At 42.7% G+C, this 19,570-nt stretch overlaps 2 protein-coding genes across 2 annotated transcripts in view; one reads left to right on the top strand and one right to left on the bottom strand.

Moving 5' to 3' along the window:
• ITPRIP (inositol 1,4,5-trisphosphate receptor interacting protein) overlaps positions 1-4,158 on the bottom strand; it is a 41,698-nt gene extending 37,540 nt beyond the window's left edge. The window contains exon 1 of the mRNA XM_032225374.1: positions 3,977-4,158. The gene's annotated coding sequence lies outside the window, so the exon portion shown is untranslated. The remainder of the gene's footprint in view (positions 1-3,976) is intronic.
• An 8,576-nt stretch (positions 4,159-12,734) lies between these two features.
• The window catches only part of CFAP58 (cilia and flagella associated protein 58), a 103,783-nt gene continuing 96,947 nt past the window's right edge, over positions 12,735-19,570 (top strand). Inside the window, exon 1 of the mRNA XM_032225987.1 lies at positions 12,735-12,877. Within this exon, the coding sequence (XP_032081878.1) occupies positions 12,869-12,877 (9 nt within the window). The 5' untranslated portion in view covers positions 12,735-12,868. The remainder of the gene's footprint in view (positions 12,878-19,570) is intronic.

Here is a 19,570-nt window from a genome sequence, read left to right as displayed (position 1 = left end):
TTATCTGAGCGCTCAATACTTTTTGAATACTTCAGATAATTAGGTCTAGCAATCGTAGTTCCACTGGACTCAATCAAGGACTGTGCCAATCACTTTTCAGCATTCTGTTTCCAACATTTTTACAGGGACTGTAAAACTTACTCTAAACTTTATTCTTCAGGATCCACATATATAAGCTTGTCTACAAATTTCTTGATCCATAAAATCTGTTGGATTACAATCCCCATAAGTCCCAACTTCCACAACCTGCTTGGCCTGGACCAATGTGAGTCTGTGGGATTGCAAATTTGGAGAGTTCCAAAATGAAAAAGCTGTCTACTAACTACCGTATTTTCCGGCATATAAGATGACTTTTTAGCCTATAAAAATCGTTCCAAAAATCAGGGCTTGTCATACGCCAGGTATACGGCGAGCTGAAACTTACCGGTTCCAAGTCGGTCTGAATGCCGTTAAGTACCGCTGCCGCACTGCTGTACTGAGCTGCATTTTCCACGCCGGCAGTGCTGAGCCAGCAGTTTTCACATAGCGTATACCGCTATGAGCCAGCCTGCTTGGAGTCAGGAAGGCGAGCTGATGATGTCACACCCTCTGCCAATCCGAGCAGGCCTTGTATTCATTAATAGAAAATACATCGCTCACCATGATTGGCTGAACACTGTATACTGGAATGGCGATACCTGACCTGACAGCATTACCGCAAACAAACAGCATGGCACCTCCCTGGGTTTATCATCTTATTCTTCCTTTCAGCTTTAGAGTGAATTAGGAAAAGTTTAATCCACTTGCAATGTTTTATATTACATGTTTGATGACAAACAGCCTTATGTTTATAAGTGAGTTTTCCTGCTAAATTCCTGTATGCCATAACCACTTGAATTAAAATTACCATATTGAAATAAAATCTGATGTTTTTTTAATTTTTATTTGGTGCGCCTCGGAAGAGGGATAGTCTTATACGGCGAGTACAGCCCAAACCCTATATTTTAACAGGAAACGTAGGGGGTCGTCTTATTCACCCAGTCAACTTATACGCCGGAAAATACAGTATGTATCTATTATTCCTAGAGTGATCCATGAAATGTGGTATCTATAATGCAGAAAAACCTCTTAGAACTGTGATGGCGAACCTATTACACTTGTGCCGGAAGTGGCACACAGAGTCATCTCTCCAGGCACATGAGCTGTCACCCATTGCTCTTCCAGGTTCCAGTGCACTGGCCAGCTGGTCTTCAAGCGGAAACCAAGAGCAGCCACCTGGTGTGCATGCATGCATCGGGTGGCTGCTCTTCTGGTTTTCAGCGCATGCATGCACATCAGCCATCTGGTCTTCCAGTTTCTCATGCACATGCGTGTGCAAAAACCAGCTGGCCAGTACATATGCATGTGCTGGAAACAGGAATATCATCTTCACACGTACGCACACCGGAGGGCTGCTCTTCTGGTTTCACTCAGTGCTGAAAAGGTTCGCCAATACTGCCTCAGATCAATATCACTGTGAAGACAATGTGATTTCAAGGGAGTTGTAAATAATCACAAATAAAAAGAATTCTGATTACTACATAAGAAGTGTTTCAGGTGATGGTGATGCCAGGCTTGGTGAGATGGTGAGGCAGAGGACAGATTTATCTGCAAAATGATCTCAAAAAAGGAATTTAATAGCAATTTTGAATTCTGAATTATATTTAGAGAATGAGATGGTTCCCAAATTATGGCTTAGCATTTTAGTTCATAGAGTTTAGCAAGGAGCAGGCAATATTTTCCATTTGATGACTGCAGGGTTTTTTAAAAAACTAATTGGCTGTAGGGAAGGATATCCATGACAGGCTAACATCACTGGGAGGTTTGGGAGGGAGAGCTGGGGTTTATTAAACTTTTAAATAAGTGAACTTTGCCTTCCAGACTTTTGAGCCTGTTTCTACCCTCGTAGTATGTTAATGGAGATCTTTCACTTAAAAAAAATCACAGTAAAAATGATCTGCCATGGCTACTCATTCTAAGCTTAGTTTATGTCACGGGTGTCAAACTCCTGGTATCACGTTGCCGTCACATGATGTTTTGCAACTTTTTCCCTTTGTGGAGCTGGGATGGGTGTGGCCTGTGTGTGACGCATCTGGCCCAGGGGACGCCAGCTGGACATCCCTAGTTTATGTGGAAACCAACTCCATATATCCTTCCATGGCTGTAACTAAGCAAAGATCTATTCTAGCACTTCCCCCACCAAATACCATTGAAGCAGAGTGTTTTGAAAGAGGAAAATCACGTGTAACTTTTCTTTCATTTTGGATCAGTTTCCATAGCCCGTGATCACTGACCACTTTGAGTAATGTATACATTATTTCAAGTTGCCCAATTCTATGTGGCATTCAACAGAGGTTCCATGGTAGTTTCCATAAGTAAAACCACAGACTAACTTCATGAATTTGTTTAACCCCGTTTAAAAGTACTGTAGTCTGAGCTACAGAGAAGTAATAGACTTAGAATTACATTTATCTATTATTTAGTGTTCGATATGGCATATACTGCTAAGTAGGCATGTCCATGCAGGAGGGACCAGAATTTTACAAAACATAGTTACAGGCCAGGCACTTAAAACATATCTTTCCAACCATTATTTAGATTACAACTCCTAGAATTTTCAGCTAAACAGGGCTTTCAAACTCACAGACCAGATGTCTCATGTGCTAGCCATGCCCACGCCTGGTTTAGCAAAGAGAAAAAAAGGCCCCATGTGATGCTGCAAATTTGACACCCTTGAGCTAACCAGAATAAAATAGGGTGTCATATTTGGAAACACTGTTATAATAGTTATGGTAAGCTAGAAGAATAGAACAAAATTGAGTTTGTAATGGGGAGAATGCTTCACAGTCAATGCTTAAGTCCTAATTTGAAGAACATTTTATTTATTTTTCTGTTTATTACTAAGTTACACATTTTAACAAATCTATCTAAGCAAATAAAAGTGGATACAACACAATCCTCAGTCATTTTCTCTTGAGGTACATAGCCAACTTGGATGGATTTCTGGGGTGGGGCTGTGCAGGATTTTCTGGTGCTTATTTTACTTATTTTTTATTTTATTTATTTATTTTTATTATTTTGCTAATCTTTAAATCTCTGGGAAAGGGCCCTTTGCTTTTAAGTTATAAACGTAATTGTCTCCTTTTTTACAGTTCCTTCCATACTTTGTTCTCATCTCACCCTTATAGCTTCTCAGGACTTACTCTCAGGTGCTGGTAGAATTATAGCCTTGTGTTTTTATTAGGATTTGTTTTTACTCTTAATGCTTCTTGTTAATTTGCATGTTGCTGTAAACTAGCCTGGAATTATTTGACTCAGGAGAAGAATAAAATAAATTGTGGACAATTTAGCAGTTTAATAACAACAACAAAGCCCCCAAAGCACTTAGAAAGAGAAAGCTGAAGAGCCTCGTGAGAGGTGAACATAACTGGATAATCAGAATATGGACCATAAAAAAATGTTTTCGGTATCCATCTGTAAATTGAAAAAGCCAAGTCCCTAGAAGGAGGAAAATGCAGTGTAGAAAATCATTTTTTTAAAAAAAAACTACCTCATCCCCCTCCCCCCCAAAGTTTGAAGGATGTTTCCTCTTCCGTTTACTATTCTGCAACTCATTTTACAATGCTTAAGGAAAAAAACCGGTGCAAATGTCACCCCACCCCCCGCCGAATACAGAGTGATCCCCAACCGGTTCTGAGCAGGGCGTCCGGCCGTGTGTGTCTGTCCCCCCCCCCCCCCCACGTTCGTTTAGAGACGGTTGGAGGGCTGCGAGCGGAAGGGAGGGGAGAGTGCAAAAGTGACTCCTATTTTTAGCGGCGAAAAAGGCGGCGGGATGGGGCTGCATACTTTTCAAAAAGCAAATGCAGACCTCCGACAGAAAAGAAAAACTATCTTAAATGAAAAACTTGGGTTTTTTTTTTTTTTGAGGCAGAGGAGTCAATATTGGCTGTATACTTACTGCGTCCTGCAACAAACTTTTTACTCGACTAAATGACCGACAGAGAACCGCTTTGTCTGCTTTTCCAAGCCAGGTTTGATTCAGGCTTCGACTTTTCGTGCCGACTGTGATCAAAACTTCTGTCTGAAGCACTTCCTTCTTCTCTGAGCATCCTACACGCCTGTTGCTTTTAGCTACGGGAGTAGCTTTAATGCAATTTTTTTTCTAGTTTACTCATTTCCTGGAGATGAGCTTCTCTCTTTCTCTCTCTCAAAAAAAAAAAAAAAAACTCTCCACCCAGCAGAGGAAAAAAGCGGTGCAGTCCAACTTTCTGCAAAGTGCCAGGACCTTCTTAAGGTGGAAGGCGATGTCTTAAAACAACCCAGCGACAATTGGTAGCTTGTTCAGACCCCCCCCCCTTTTTTTTTTTTGCCGGCTCGAGTGCAGAGGAGAAAAGATTAGCGGATTTTTAGCAGACACACTTTCCGAGTAGGACAGGACGTGGGGATGGGTGGGGGAGGAAGAGAGCGGATGATGGACGCCCTTAAATCTCGCCGGTTGTGCAACACGCGAGGAAGCAGCAGAGCAGCAATTTTCCGGAGTTTGCTCCTCGTGGCTTCTCTAGTTGTGAAAACAGTCTGGGCAACAAAGCCTCCTGTATGCAAATTTCCTTGTCCGGTTACACTGCCAAGATGTCTCTTTGGCCTTACAGTTGCCTGTTGGGAAACCCGAGGATGCTATGTTGGTTGCACACACGTTCAAATTCTTGAGGGAGGGAGGGAGGGAGAAGTCGAGAAAACAATAAAGACCCTTGGGGATCAGCCCCAACCTTTTGTTCCCATTATAACTAATCAAATACATTGGGGCCAGGATTTTCTTCAGAAGCACATTGTAATGGTAATACTGAGGATGAGCGACCAATACTCATTTATAGCTTGATCCTCCGTGGCTTTATTTAGCTGCTTTAAAAGCTCTGCAAGTTGGCAGCCAACCAAACTCCTCGGGTCAAGAAGAATTTAGTCTATTTCTCCTGTTTCCTGCCTCCCCTGAAGTCCCACGGCATTCTGAGCTCATGGGAGTATGTGCAGCCAAGTGATTGTGGGTTAAGTACCCCCCCCCTTAAAATAATTGTCCTTAAAGAACCAGACTTTGGTTCACTAACTTGGAATTCCTATGAACTCACCAAGTTTTACGTCTTATTTATTTATTCATTGGATTTTCAGATTGCCCGCCTCCAGAGTGGTTATGCAGTTTAACTACTGCTAAGAAACAATACCAAACTGTAGGAAGTTAAAACCCACCCATCTCCAAGAAAAATGAAATATCCTGGGAAATATTGAAAAGGCAGAATATTATATTCCCCTGGATAAGAAATGGAGAAACATGTTTTTAGGCAGGAAATAGACTCACTCTTAATAGCCCCCACCTTTGTCAATGGGCCATCAAAAAGCCTAAGCTAGTCTACATAAGAAATGTAGGATTAGGCTTCTACAGGAACTCCCCATAAGGCACCTGGGAGAATTACATCAGCCAGCAAGGCAATCAAACTTCGTCTTAAAGCACAGCCTACAGAGTTGCCCCTGCATGGCCCCATGGGAGTCTGACAACCAATCAGAATAAAAGCTCAACATCAAAGGCCAGAGAGGGCATAAAACCAGGAACTTTCAGCATATTCTTCACCCAACATCTGGAAGCATGTGATCACCTTTTCTGTTCAGAACCTCAAACCATGTGGTCCTGTCTACCATTAAACCATATTTCCAAGCATCCTCCAAGTTTCCAGTGTCTTTCCCCCCCACTTGGAACTGAACCCAAAATGACATTTCTATACTGCCATGTAACACTACTATATTACCATACTACTACAAATCTATCTATCTATCTATCTATCTATCTATCTATCTATCTATCTATCTATCTATCTATCATCTATCTATCATCTTCTGATGCTCCACAGACATAAGGCTTTGGATTTGATCTCTTACCCTCTACCAACACCAACTGGATCTGGCTATAGAGAAAGGAGAGCTACTGAAACACCATAACCCACTCCCTGCAGCCAGGCCAGAAAAGTCTTATAAGAAACAATATCAAAATAAGCCACTGAGACATCCAGGAGAGTCAAGAAGGTTGTATCACTCCCATCCTGGCCATGCCATAAGTCATTGATAAGCATCAGGGGTGGGTTTCAACCGGTTTGCGGCGGTCCCCGCGAACCGGTTGGTCGGCGAACCCGGAAGTAAGTAACTCCCGGGAACGGCGAAGGGCCGACCCGCGCGTCCATGCTCCTTACCCGGTTTTGACGAGTTCTGCGCTTCCACGCATGCGCAGGACACATACAGCGCCTGCGTGATCCTCCAGGAGCAGCTGGAGCATCGCACAGACGCTAGTACGCATGCGTGCACTGCGCGCGTGCACGAGGACGCCACCGGCCCCGTTCCAACCGAACCGGTTGGAACGGGGCGAGAAACCCACCCCTGATAAGCATGAGCAAAATATTTCAACACTATATGCTGATGTGAATTCCAACTGAAAAGGGACAGGGTAATCCATTACTTCCAGGACTTGTAACTGATCACCTTCTTATCAACTGTCTTCAAAAACAGGAGGTTGGAGACTGGATGAAAACAATCTAGAATGGTTAGGTCCAGTGATAGCCTTTTAAAAAAGGGACACACCACCATGTCCTTCAAGGCCAACAAAGCCTCCCCCACTTGAACCCTCAAGGAAGCAGATACTACCACATAAAGCAAAACAAAACTGTTGGGCAGCTTTCACCAGTCAATAGGTGTCGGAACTTAGCAGCTACCCCTCTCCTAGAAAAATGAAATGGGAAATATTGAAAAGGCAGAATATTATATTTCCCTGGATAAGAAACGGAGAAACATGTTTTTAGACAGGAAACAGACTCACTCTTAATAGCCCCCACCTTTGTCAATGAGCCATTAAAATGCCTCAGCTAGTCTATTTTACATAACAAAGGTACGTTTAACCCTCTACAGAAACTCACCACATGGCATCTGGGAACTCAACCAAGCTTGAGACTCAAAAGACACACAACTTACAAAGTTAGTTAAAAAACCCTCACCCCTCCCGCCCCTGGGAGTCTGACAACCAATCAGAATACATTTCTTACACAGGAACAGAAAACAGAGAGTGATCCACATTTTCTGTTCAGGAACTCAAGCCATGTGATCCTGTCCACCATTAAACCATCTTTCCAAGCAGCCTCCATGTTTCCAGTATCTTTTTCCCCACTTGAAACTGAATCCAGATGGACATTTCTTCCAACATAGGGACATAATCATGTGGCTGGGTTAGCAGTTCTGAAGATCTTGTGTACTTCCTAAGGACTAACAGGATCACAATATTAGCCAACCAACCAAGGTTATGCTTTTGCCAAGTCCGAATGAAGAACTTTATCTACCAAATGTCTAGAATATCTTCACCATGGTAGATTGTCCTATAATTCTCTCAATAATTTCTTATTGAATTGGCCACCTGAAAAGAGGCTTGTTGGGCCTTCCATTTGGTTGGCAATATTTTGCTTACATAAGGATTCCTGTTCAGAGTTTTGCAATGTGGAAAAGAAAGCAATCAAAACCTATTACAAAACAATCCCGTGTCTTCCCAACATATAACTGTGTATATCTGTATGTACGTAGGTGGATGTTATCTGAATATCATATATGACAGGGATGACAAACAAAAAACATCAAAGACAGAGGTCTATTTTCTGAATCATGTTTTATAATTATATTTTTCAAAGTTGTTGTCTGTTGAGAGAGCAACAAGTCTACATATGGAATCAGTGAAATGTCTCATTTCTGAATGTATATTTGTACTGGTATTTAGGAAAAGGTTGTACTTACAAACACAGTAAATTCAAAAGCTTAGTAAATGTGTGTGTGCCTGCCAACAATTGACAATATCATTATATGCTACATTTAGCAAACCTTTTTGATTTACTGAGGTATCCAAATTCAAAAGAGTAACTATTTCTGTAACAGAAGCATAGGAAACTAAAACGTTTGGGTTGAGTGCAATATATGAATGAATACGTGTGCAAAGTCTTTAATTAAATATTCCATCTATTGTATAAGAACTCAGGGATGTAGTGCATATAAATTCTTTCCTCCTATTTGACTGGTTCAAAGACATCCAGGGAGTTTCTGTGAATCTGAGTCTCCATGATTGAAAACAAATCACGTAGGCCATTTTAGTAGATCATCCTGATCTGTAGTCTGAGAAGTATCATGGAATAGAAATATAAATCAGAACACTTCTGATTTGCAGAACTAGCAACAGAATATATAGAAGGATTGCTTTATGTTCTTTCAAAGCAACAGGTAGGTAACAACGTACTACTCTCCCATCCTAAACTGTAGTGTGAGCGGAGGCAGCATATTTACATATAACCCAGTTTCTATAACTTAAAAGAATGAAGTACTTAACTATTTAGAATTTACAATTATTTGGGGGCCAAGGCTTACTGTTTGATTTTTTTTTGCACATTACATTTTAGCTAAGGTTTATGATTTATTTTTGAATGGCATATTAGGAAAATGAATGAAGCCAAACAAGAATGATATTTAATCCAAGTATAATTGTAAGCAATTCTTCCAAACAGACTTATTCTCATCTAATATTTTTCCTCTGCACATTAAATATTACCGTTTAGCTGCCATTTTTTGGAGAGGTTGGTATAACTATATTGGAGATTACATAAGAGCTCTGATTTGAAGTTGTAAACCCCATACATCAACTTTTATTTACAATCAAAGATCAAACACTGTAAAGTCCAGCAATAGCTTGTCACATTCAGGTTGAACAATCTTGTATTTTCACAGCAGCTACTCTGAAGCTGGCTATCCTGAAATCTTTGTGATATTTTACATCTGAAAGAAGCAGAATGGTAGAAAATTCATTCTTTGTCTGGGTAATTGTGTAGAGGATTAATCTATTTTATCAAGTCTTGTAGAAAAGGAAGTATAATAAAATATTATTTGTTTTAATCCTCTTAGAACATGAGCATGTTTGCTTGTCCAGGGTAAATTTTAATTTACCTTGTATAGATGCAGATGGGAGAATATTATATTAAGTCATAAAGAACCCTTTTAAAAATAATTGCAGGTCAAGACTTCCAAGTAAGGATTTATAGTGGACTAGATGTTTCTGTGAGCAGTTCTGTGAATAGGGACAGCACTTAGTGGAATGATTCTGACTGACAAAAGTCCATGAGAATCAGATATGATTGAACAGAAGAAAACGAAACCCATACAAATTCATTATACAATTGTGCAGTTACATCGTTACATGTGCCTAAGGTCATAGGTTTGAGTTGGTTTGCATGCAGCTGGCTAAATTAACTGGGCAATGGCATGGGTGGCTAATTGGCTCCCTGGAGTAGTGACATATTTTGCACCATGGGCGAAACCATCTCAGAGATTATTCTAAAAGAAGAGAAAATTACAGTACAAACATATATCTTTGTGTCATATTATTAAAGGCTAATTGCTCTACGATCTAACTATCTTCTGGAAGACTTTTGACTTTTATGGCTTTATTTTTTTTTACTGGCCTCCCCCGTATGTGAGAGCTGTGTCACTCTCTACAACAACTGTTTCTGGTCCCACTGCACATACACAAATTGTTAAAGAAATTAAAATAGAAGAACACCTTCAACAGGCAAAACTGGCAACTCTTCCCCTGAAAGCACCCACAACCATAGCGTTATAATACAGACCCCCCCATCTCGCCATCAGTTTGCAGCTTTGTGTACATGAAGGTGTACAGATTAAACAAGCACCAAAACAGTAAGATGGAGAACAATTTATAGAAAGAAAATCATATGCATCTGGGATAATTTTAGTGTGAAAGAGAATAAAACAAGGTAAAGTTCAGCATAATTGCTATCATTTAATGGTTACATAGTGCCACCTAGTGCATTTCCTTATTATAATATGGCTAACAAGGGAATAATTCCTCCTGCAAGTGATTTATATGTACATGAAATTAGGGTGAAGTTTTAGTGTATTTCATTGTTTATATGTGGGAAATGGCCAATGATGCCTCTTACCTGGTGGTTATTTCAATATTGCCACGTAAGTTAGATATTATATGTTTAGCTTAAAGCTTATCGATGTATCATCTAAATGTTATTGGTCACATGTGTGCTATAAAGTATTGTTAATATATGAGATATTATTTATAATACACTAACCATGCAGCAGATTATTTATTGGGACTTTACAGCATGCTTAATGTGTTTACATGCTTCATTTAATGCTGGACATAAAGATTTACTTCATTTTCACACTCCTAGAGTTTAATCTTCTCAAAAAAGTTGTATTTTGTGCTTGAATAGTGCAGAAATGCAGAAAAATAAATGTCATCATAAGCAATGGTTGCACTATCTATTTAATGTGCATATATTCTTGCTTTAATATGAAGCAGGAATTATTCTTTCCATACCATCTTTATCTAACTGGACACCTCTCAGATTTATATGGCATAACTTCCAGAATTCTCAGGCAACATGGCCATGTTGGCTGCTAATTTGAGGAATGATAGTTGTAACATCTAGTGGGCATTGGATTCGAGTAGCCCGCCTCAGATTTATACTAATTTAGTGATGACATTGTAAGGCAAGGCTGTTAAACTCGCAACCTGTGGGCAGTATGCATCAGCTCTGGTTACGCCCACCCCGTTAAGTGAAGTTAGTGAAGGGGAAAGTGAAGGGGGAAGAAGTCAGGATACATCATATGTTTGACACTCCTGCTGTAAGATAATAAACAGTGCTTACATGATTTCCCTATGTTTTCTTTTCAGATGAAGCAGGGTAAGATGTTGATTTCAGTACAGAATTTATGTCACCTACATAAAATCAGCAGAAGCCTGCTCAAATGTATGACTATAGACTTATTTTTTTAAAATATAACTGTTATTTAAACCAGCAGATTCATAGGTATACAAGATAATAAATATTGCAAGAAACATCTGCACAGAAGTAATCACTGAAAGAAGAAAAGATCAAGCAAGTAGTTGGGAGTCTGCTTATAAATTGTATAAATAAATATAAATAAATATGTTTCTTTTCATTGAATAAGCTCTTGAGTCATTTGGATTTCAGGAAAATTACTTCCACTGGATTTAATTTTATAAAGGGGAAGGAGGGAAGAATAGTTTAACAGTTTTTTTTAAAAAATGAAAAAATATATGAAATAAATGATTCTGGTGGTTATCCTTATGCTATATGTTATAACATTTATAATCATAAAGTATGCAATAGTTCACAAATGTTAATTAGAACCTGTTCCAGAAACCAGTTATGCTCTACTCTTAAATATAAGCCCATTAATACTGAATTATTATTTTTTTGAAATACTAAGACTAAGGGTGATATTGGGTCCTATGTTTTTTTTCTAATTTTCTGGCTCATATCTCCTGCACACTTCATTCACTCCAAAATGTTTTCTTCCTTCCTTACAATTTGTCCTCCTTCAAGGGAAATTCCTCACTAGACCTAAGAAATCTATCTACTGCTTAGGATTCCTTGCCAGTCCCTTATCCTATTCTGAAACTTAATTTGCTCTAAGGCTTCAGGGCTTTATCTTAATAAAATACGATGGGAAGAAAAAGACTCTTAACCTATGTGAATATAATTTGCTATTTTTCCCCATGTAATGATTTGACATCTGGTCATTACATCTTAAAGAGGATAAAGAGCTAGAAAAGATGGAAAAAGAATAACTGCATTGATTGAAGGAATGAAGAACCTTCCTACAAGTAAAAAATATAGCAACTAAGTTCTTTAAGTTGGAATGAAAGAAGGTACAAAGAAGTCATGACAGAAATGTGTAAAATCAGGGGGGGGCAATAAAATAAAATGGATTACCTCCCCCCTTTTTCAGCGTTAGAACTCATAAGCATTTCTTGAAACTAAGTGCTAGGAGTGTCAAGATTGACAAAAAGAAATGTTTTATGACATAGAAGGTAATTAAACGCTAGCATTTATTGTAAACCATTTTGACAACGGTCAATTTAGAAATAAAATTAAAGGTAAATAAACGGGTTCGCAGAAAATCAGGATATCAACGGCTACTAAAAACGAAGGCCTTCGGAATCGTAGGTAGCCTTAAAACCTGGATGCGGGGAAGAGAATGGAAAAAATCTGTAAACTCTCCAGCCCAACCAGGCTGGTGAGCTGCCAAATGCATGCTGTCGATTGCTTGCGATCCCGAACGCGGAAGCCCTTCTTATCTTCCCAGATAGATTCCATACAAGCGATCTGCATCGCGTAAAGTTTCCAGGTTGTTTGGTGCTGAATCGATGTGAACTAGGTAGTTCAATTTTGCACGGACATGCGGTTGCGTCCCTCCACAATCATAAGGGAAGAACTTGCAGGATGGCGGCCCTCTCAGCCCAGAAACCGTGGAAATAAACCAACAATTCTTTTGATACTGCGGCGCCTTTTGCCTAATGTGTTTTATTCGACAGTTTTCTTAAACGCCTCACTTCCCCAATCCTAGAGGCAGCACGTCGCATTAGAAAAACAAACGCCAGTTCCGAGCATGGAGCGGGAAACAAAGAAAAACCAGGAAAGCCTAAACGGGCTGGGTGCGCGTGAATAATAACCAGCCGCTCCATCCCCGCGGGAGAGAAGCGGCCTTTCCCGCCTTCTTTCCACAAGCCGACTGTAAACTATGCCTGACGTGTCCCACCAGGGGGCGCTTGAAGGAAAGGAGAGTGGGAGGGGAGGTTGCTAAGAGACGAGAGCGCGGCCGCGTACACAGCTGCGGAGACCCAGCCGGGACATTCAGGGTTTCCGCCCGGCTCAGCCAGTGGGGGATTCCGCTCTCTTTCTTCTCCTCTTCGGGCGCCGGGGCTGCCTATCGCTCCCTTCCTGCAGACATGGCTGAGGTGAGATCCCGTCCAGGCAATGCAATCCCCTCCGTTTATTTCCCAGTATCTTTCCTATCAACAGAGTGAGACTCTCCTTTCCCCATGCTGGCGCTTTTTAGATCGCTCTACGTCTCCTTCCCCAGATCTCGCCCTCTTTGATAAGAGAGCGGAAGCGACCCATGAAGAGTAGCCTTGGGTAGCCTTGCTTGGATTCCTCGGACGTTGTTTTGTGCTCCTCAACCCATGGAAAGAAGATCGTTTTCCCTTCTCAGTCACATCATCTTTTACATCACAGTGAGGATTCACTTGCAAGTTTTTAGAAACTGAAAAAAATGTACAAGTGGTCCTTATAACCGTTCATTTAGTGACCGTTCAAAGTTACAACGGCACTGAAAAAAGTGACTTCCTTATTCATAGTTTTATTAATTTATAATATGATGTACAAAAAGAATACCAAAGCAAATATTAGGGAAATTAGGAAACGAAAAAAGGAAGTGGATAGTGGGAAAAGCAAGGAAAAAGGGGAAAAAAAGAAGGCATTGATTTCCGACTCTTTTGGTGCAGTAAAATAAGGCATTAAGATCTACCCTCAACTTTTTACTTTTTCATAATAATAGAAACTAGCCATTTCTATAACAACAAATCTATCTAATCGGTAAAAACCAAAATTTCATTTTTTCCACCTCAAGCACAAAGTCCAGAAGTGGTTTCCAAGTAGAAATGAAAGTATTTGTATTCTTTTCTTTGATCAAAGCAGCCAATTTAGTCACCTCTGCTAACTCCATCAGTTTTTGTAGCTATTCATCTATTTTGGGAATCGAAGTGACTTTATTTCTGTACATTTTTTTTCCAGGTCTTGTTCCATTAAATCCAAAAGAAAAGTCTCTGATTTTCTTTCTATATTCACTTTAAGAATGTTCTGTATTAAGATATGAATCTTACTCCAATGTTTCTTTGCTTTATCACACATCCATAATAGATAATAAAGGTCACTTTAAAAAAGTGACTTATGGCCATTTTTCATAGTTAGGACCTTTACAGCATCCACATCATCGTGTGATCAAAATTCAGATGCTTGGCAAATCTATTCATATTTATGATCGGTGCAAGTGTCCCAAGGTCACATGATCCCCTTTTGCAACCTTCTGATAAGCAAAGTCAATGGGGATGCCAGATTCACATAACAACTGTGTTACTAACTTGTTCTGACCCCCCTCCATCCAGTGATTAACGCCGACACAGGCTTAGTAGTTTGCCACTCTTTATTTATAGCAATTACAATCCTGTTGGCTGAAAACCCAACACGACTCACTGACAAGACGTTGGCAGCAACCCAGATTCCCACAGACAAGAGATACAATACAAACAAGAACTTCTCCAGCTTGTTATGAACGGTTGTGTCCTGCAAAAGGCTCCTCCCAAAGTCTCTTCTTATATACTCTCTTGGGAGGTGCCAAGCCACAACCACCTGGGCTTGATTATCTCTTATGAGTCTGTCTCCATAACTGCTGCCTCCGTTTCTCCGCCCTTCGTTGCCGGGCGTCAGGGACAAACTCCCTTTGATCTTCTCCACTGCTCCATTGCCTGACGTCAGGGAAAAACTCCCTTTGATCTTCCTCATTGCTCCATGCCTCAGGCGCCTCCTGATGGCCAACCAGCCTCTCTGGTCCCTGCTCTGAGTCTGAACCCTGTCCAGGGTTCTCCACATCTTCCATAGCAGACTCATAGGATTCCTTGCCATCAGAGTCCAACGGCAGCTCCAACGGCTCCTGCTGGGCCACAACACTAACTTATCAACTGCATTGATTCACTTAACAACAGTCCAGAAAGATTATAAAATAGGGCAAAACAACAGATTTTGGGCTCAGTTGTGATCCTAAGTCGAGGACTATCTAGATTCATCTCCCCACACTCAAGCTGCTAATAATCTTGGATTGGTTCAAGCTTGCAATAGATCTGTGGAAAAGATAGTCATGACTAATTGGATTCAATTGGATTAAGATGGGTAGCTACAGAAATGGAATAAATAAAGTTCCGTTTATTTTAATTTGCAAAGTTATGATCTATTTCCTTGAATGTTACAATCTTCCCAGAATTCAGGGGGTGTGCAAGTCAAAGTCTCCACAGTATTGTTCATGTAAATCCCAAAATGGATAATTTAGAATAAGGTTATTTCTCATATTATGGATAGTATTTTATTTTCTGTTATTGTCCCAGAATAAGTATATTGTTATTATTTTTCATCTGTGCATTATTGGGTCCCCACCCATCCAGTATTTCCTGTTATTTTCTCTTGACCAGTGTCATATGCTAGAAACCCCATTGATAAATTTCTCCAATAAAAGTTGATTCAACCTGATACCTAGACTATAATTCCCACCAAGAAGAGGGAAATAAGATTCTCTGAGAATTTTTTTTGTAGGGCTCCTTCCTACTATTGAATTAGAGTTCTACAAACTCTACAAAATAACACAAACATTATACTTACTGCCTCATTGGTCTGTATCTTGCCACTCTTATGTCTGTTCTGAATCATTCAAAGTGGCATCATCTGTCAAGGTATCTGGCTTTCCCTCTAGTTTTGTTACTTTTTTTCCAATATCTCACCAGACAGATTTCACCAATGTGAGAACTGCAACAAATATTGGTTGTTTTTCACTTTTCTGCTTTCTTTACATTCATTATTTTGTCTGTCCCTCCTCCTATAACTTATTCGAGCATCTCCCAAATTAAAATGATATGAAATAAACATTTGGAAAAGCTCCGAGGCAGAAATAGTTATAGAGAAGTAGGAGAAGTTGCCACATTGTAGAATATGCCGAAATTGACTAGCTGGAGGGCAACATCTCACTTCCTGGAACAGTGATGGAAACTGACAAATAAAGAAAATTGGTAAATAAGCCATAGCTGAGAGAGATTCAGTCTCTCTATTCTTTGGAGAGTGCATTGATGTATGGTAGAAGTGCTACATTTTAAGATAATTATAATTTCAGAACTGTGTTAAGGTAGATTAATTCAAACATGCTTATTCTTTTTCCACAAGTAAAATGGTGAAGATTTGCAGATTTATTCTCTTTTTAAATGTGAGATAATTAGTGTTAGAAACACAAGGTTGATTTTAGCTATAAAAGAAACTCAGGAAAATGAGTACTAATGGAGTGGGCAAGTGCTTGGGGGGGGTGGAAAGGCAACTGCCAAGGCTGGTTAGTGAATGACGAATAGGTAAAGTGACCAGATTTTCAGATTGGTAAAAAGGGACACCATTGATGGGGGGAGGGGGGCTTGATTAAAAAATTTATATTTGTCAAAAGGTCACCCCAGGACACAAACCAGCATAAATATTAATCTGTTGCCAAACAAAATTTTGATCACGTGACCATGAGGATGCTGCAACGGTCGCTAAGTGTGAAAAATGGTCGCAACAGTCGCTAAGTGTGAAAAATGGTCATCAGTCACTTTTTTCAATGCCATTGTAACTTTGGTCACTAAATGTTTTCCCCCTCCTTGAGACACCTCACTTCTTCCTTCATTCCTCTTGCTTATCTACCTTCACCTTATCCGTCTTCTGCTCTTTCCCTCTGTTCCTTCCTTTCTCCTTCCATCCTCTCTTCTTTCCTCACTCACTCCCTTCCTCCTTTTCTCTTCCTTCCTCCTTCCATTCTTTCAGCTTCATTTCTTTTGCCTATCTACCTTCTCTGTCTTTCTGCTCTTTCCATTTCTCTCTTCCTCTTCGCTTCTGTTCCTTCCTCCTTCCATCCTTTCACCTTCCCTCCTTCCTATTTCTTCCTTCTTCTTTCCTTCTGCCTATCTACCTTCACCTTCGCTGTCTTTCTGCTCTTTCCCTGTCTTCCCCTTTCCTCCCTCCCTCCCTTCTTTCCTTTCTAGTTCCATCTTTTCTTCTTTCCTCTCTCCCTCCCTTTTTCTTTCTTCCTTCCTTCCTCTTTCCTCTTGCCTATCAACTTCATCCTCTTTGTCTTTCTGCTCTTTCCCTCTCTTCCTCTCTACCCCTTTTCTTCCCACCTCCTTCCCTCTTTTCTCCCTCCCTTCTTCTTTTTCTTCCTTTCTTCCATCTTCCTCCTTCTCCTTCCATTCTTTCTCCTTCCATCCATCTTTTCTCCTTCCATCTTCTCCCCCCTCCCTTCTTCTTTTCCTTCCCCCTCCCTCCTTCCTTCCTCTCCTTCCCACTCCTTGCAACTGCAATCGGAACTGCAGACAGGGAAGAAGAAGAGGAGGAAGTGGCGGCGAAATCATAGTGATCGAAGGGTTTGATGGCTGGCACAATGAAGGTCTTCTTCATCTCCTTGACCTCTGCAGCGTCCCCCATTTTCCTCCCCTCCCCTCCCCCACCCGCAGAGCCTCTTCCCCTCCCCTCCCTCCCCTCCCCCTACAAGGGATCTACATGGCTCTCCGGCCGGAGGGAGCCGCACCGGGGGCGGGGGGGGGAACGGGCATCTGTCAAAACCCCGAATCCCATCTTGGCCTCGGTGTGGCTGAGGCAGAAGCAGCGAGCGTGGGGGCGACGCTTCACCGGGAGCGACATCTCTTTCCCCGCTGCATAGGGATGTGGGGAAAGGGCTCGGGCACCCCCTTTTCCCTCCCCCCTTCTTTCCTTCTCTCTCCTCGGGCGCTTTGTCTCGGTGCCCCAACGGCGGGCATGGAATAGCACGAAATAAGGGCCACTTCGGAAGGTTCCTCCGGCAGATCGTCTTCCCCGTGCCGCCCTCGCTCTGGAAAAGGAGCAGCACTCCGTCGAGCCCCGAGAGATTCTCCTGTTCTCTCTCTCTCTCTCTCTCCCGGCCCTTCCAAACAGAGGCGGCGGGGGCGGGAAGAGGAGTCTGAGGGGGAGGGAGGGAGGAAGGGGAGGAGGTGGCGGCTGGGCGATGTCCAGCAGCGATCCAGACCCGGCGAGGCTGCCGGACCAGCCTGGCGCACCACTGCAGGGAAGAGACGTGGCGGGGCTGGGTGTGGCGCGCGCTGCTCTTTCCCTCCGCGCCCAGGTCCTCTCTGTTCCCAAGCAGCCCCGGCTGGGCGATGGCCAGCAGCGGCCGAAGCGGGTGGAGGGAGAGCGAGCGCAGGTTTTGGCAAGGCGGCCGAGGGAGGAGGAGAGGGGTAACGCGGTGCCCAGTTCAGGTGCTCTGAGCAGAGGGGGAGCCGCCCCCTCTGCCAGCGCTGGGCAGCAAAGCTGAGATGTTAAGCTTTGCTGCCCAGTGCTGGCAGAGGGGGCGGCTCCCCCTCTGCTCAGCGCACCTGAGCTGGGCACCGCGTTACCCCTGCCCTGCCTACTCAGACCAGCTGAGCCTCCCTGGATGTCGCAGCAGCAGCAGCCCCAAGTGCACCGATCTCGGCTTTTTTCGCATCGGGGCGTGCTGCAAGAAGAGGGAGTGAGTGAAGACCTTTTCTAGCCGGCACAAATGGGGCAGGCTGCAAGAGGGAGCGAGTGAGTCTGGATTGCTGCAAAGCAAGTCTTGGGAAGTCCTTTGCGCCGGCTAGAAAAGGTCTTCACTCACTCCCTCTTCTTGCAGAAAACACAGAGATCGGCGCACTTGGGGCTGCTGCTGCTGTGACGTCCAGGGAGGCTCAGCTGGTCTGAGTAGGCAGGGCAGGGGTAATGCGGTGCCCAACTCAGGTGTTCCGAGCAGAGGGGGAGCCTCCCCCTCTGCCAGCGCTGGGCAGCAGAGATGTTAAGCTTTGCTGCCCAGCGCTGGCAGAGGGGGCGGCTCCCCCTCTGCTTGGAGCACCTGAGTTGGGCACCGCGTTACCCCTGCCCTGCCCCCTCCTCCACCGCCATGCTTTTGAGGAGCCATCGGGCCTTTTTTCCTGCTCCCGCCCCTCCGCCGCCTTCCTACTGGCTCCTGTGGCCTCAAGGCTCCTCAAAAGCACTGCGGGAACTTTGTGCCTTAACCTCAGCTGCAGCGCCGGGCAGCAAATCCGGCGGTGCTGTTAGAAGAGGAGGAGGCAGCAGCAGTTAGTCCGGTGGTGGCGGGGGCTTACCGTCAGTCCAGTCGCCCCGTGCTGATCAAAACAAATCACTGTGGCTGCGCGGGAGTTGAAAAGTGCTGCGTGGTGTTTTCTTGCCTTAGAGGGAACAGTGGTCCCATGGGGGAGTCTCCGGCTGCTGTGCTCACCTCGCCCACCGGCCCCCGAAGAGGCGGAGGCTTTCCGATGGCTTGTTCGGGTGGAAGTGGGGCTGGAAAAGTGAGCCGCTCCCCTGCCCATCCGCCCGCTCACTCGCTACACTACCCCACCCATGCGAGCAGCAGCGGATGGGCGGGGGAGCGAGCGATCAAAGAAGGCACTAAAATTAAAGCGGGATCTTTTGACAACGGCCCGGGACGCGGGAAAAATTATGAAGAAGCGTGCCTGTTCCGCCAAATGCGGGACATCTGGTCACCTTACGAATAGGAGTCATGTACACTTCCCATTCACTTGCAAAGCATACCTCTGTTTATGCTGCCTTAGATCATGTATATCCCTGACGAAAACTGTCAAAGATCAACTAACCTCATTTCAAGATAATGAATGACAAAGCATTCTAAAATTTAGAAACCTTAAGTTATGGTGAGATAAAATTAAAGAAAAACATTTTAATATGAATTCAACTAATAAGATCTTAAGGCTATTTTGGTCATGGTGTGGGGAGGAGATGAAGTCAATCTCCTGGGGACAACGAAAGAAAATAGAATATTATCAGGAAATGATTTTGTTGGGATA

The sequence above is a fragment of the Thamnophis elegans genome, chromosome 10 (assembly GCF_009769535.1).
Source record: "Thamnophis elegans isolate rThaEle1 chromosome 10, rThaEle1.pri, whole genome shotgun sequence".
Taxonomy (NCBI): domain Eukaryota; kingdom Metazoa; phylum Chordata; class Lepidosauria; order Squamata; family Colubridae; genus Thamnophis; species Thamnophis elegans.
The sequence above is the reverse complement of the archived record's forward strand: the minus strand, read 5'-3'. Positions and strand labels throughout refer to the sequence as shown.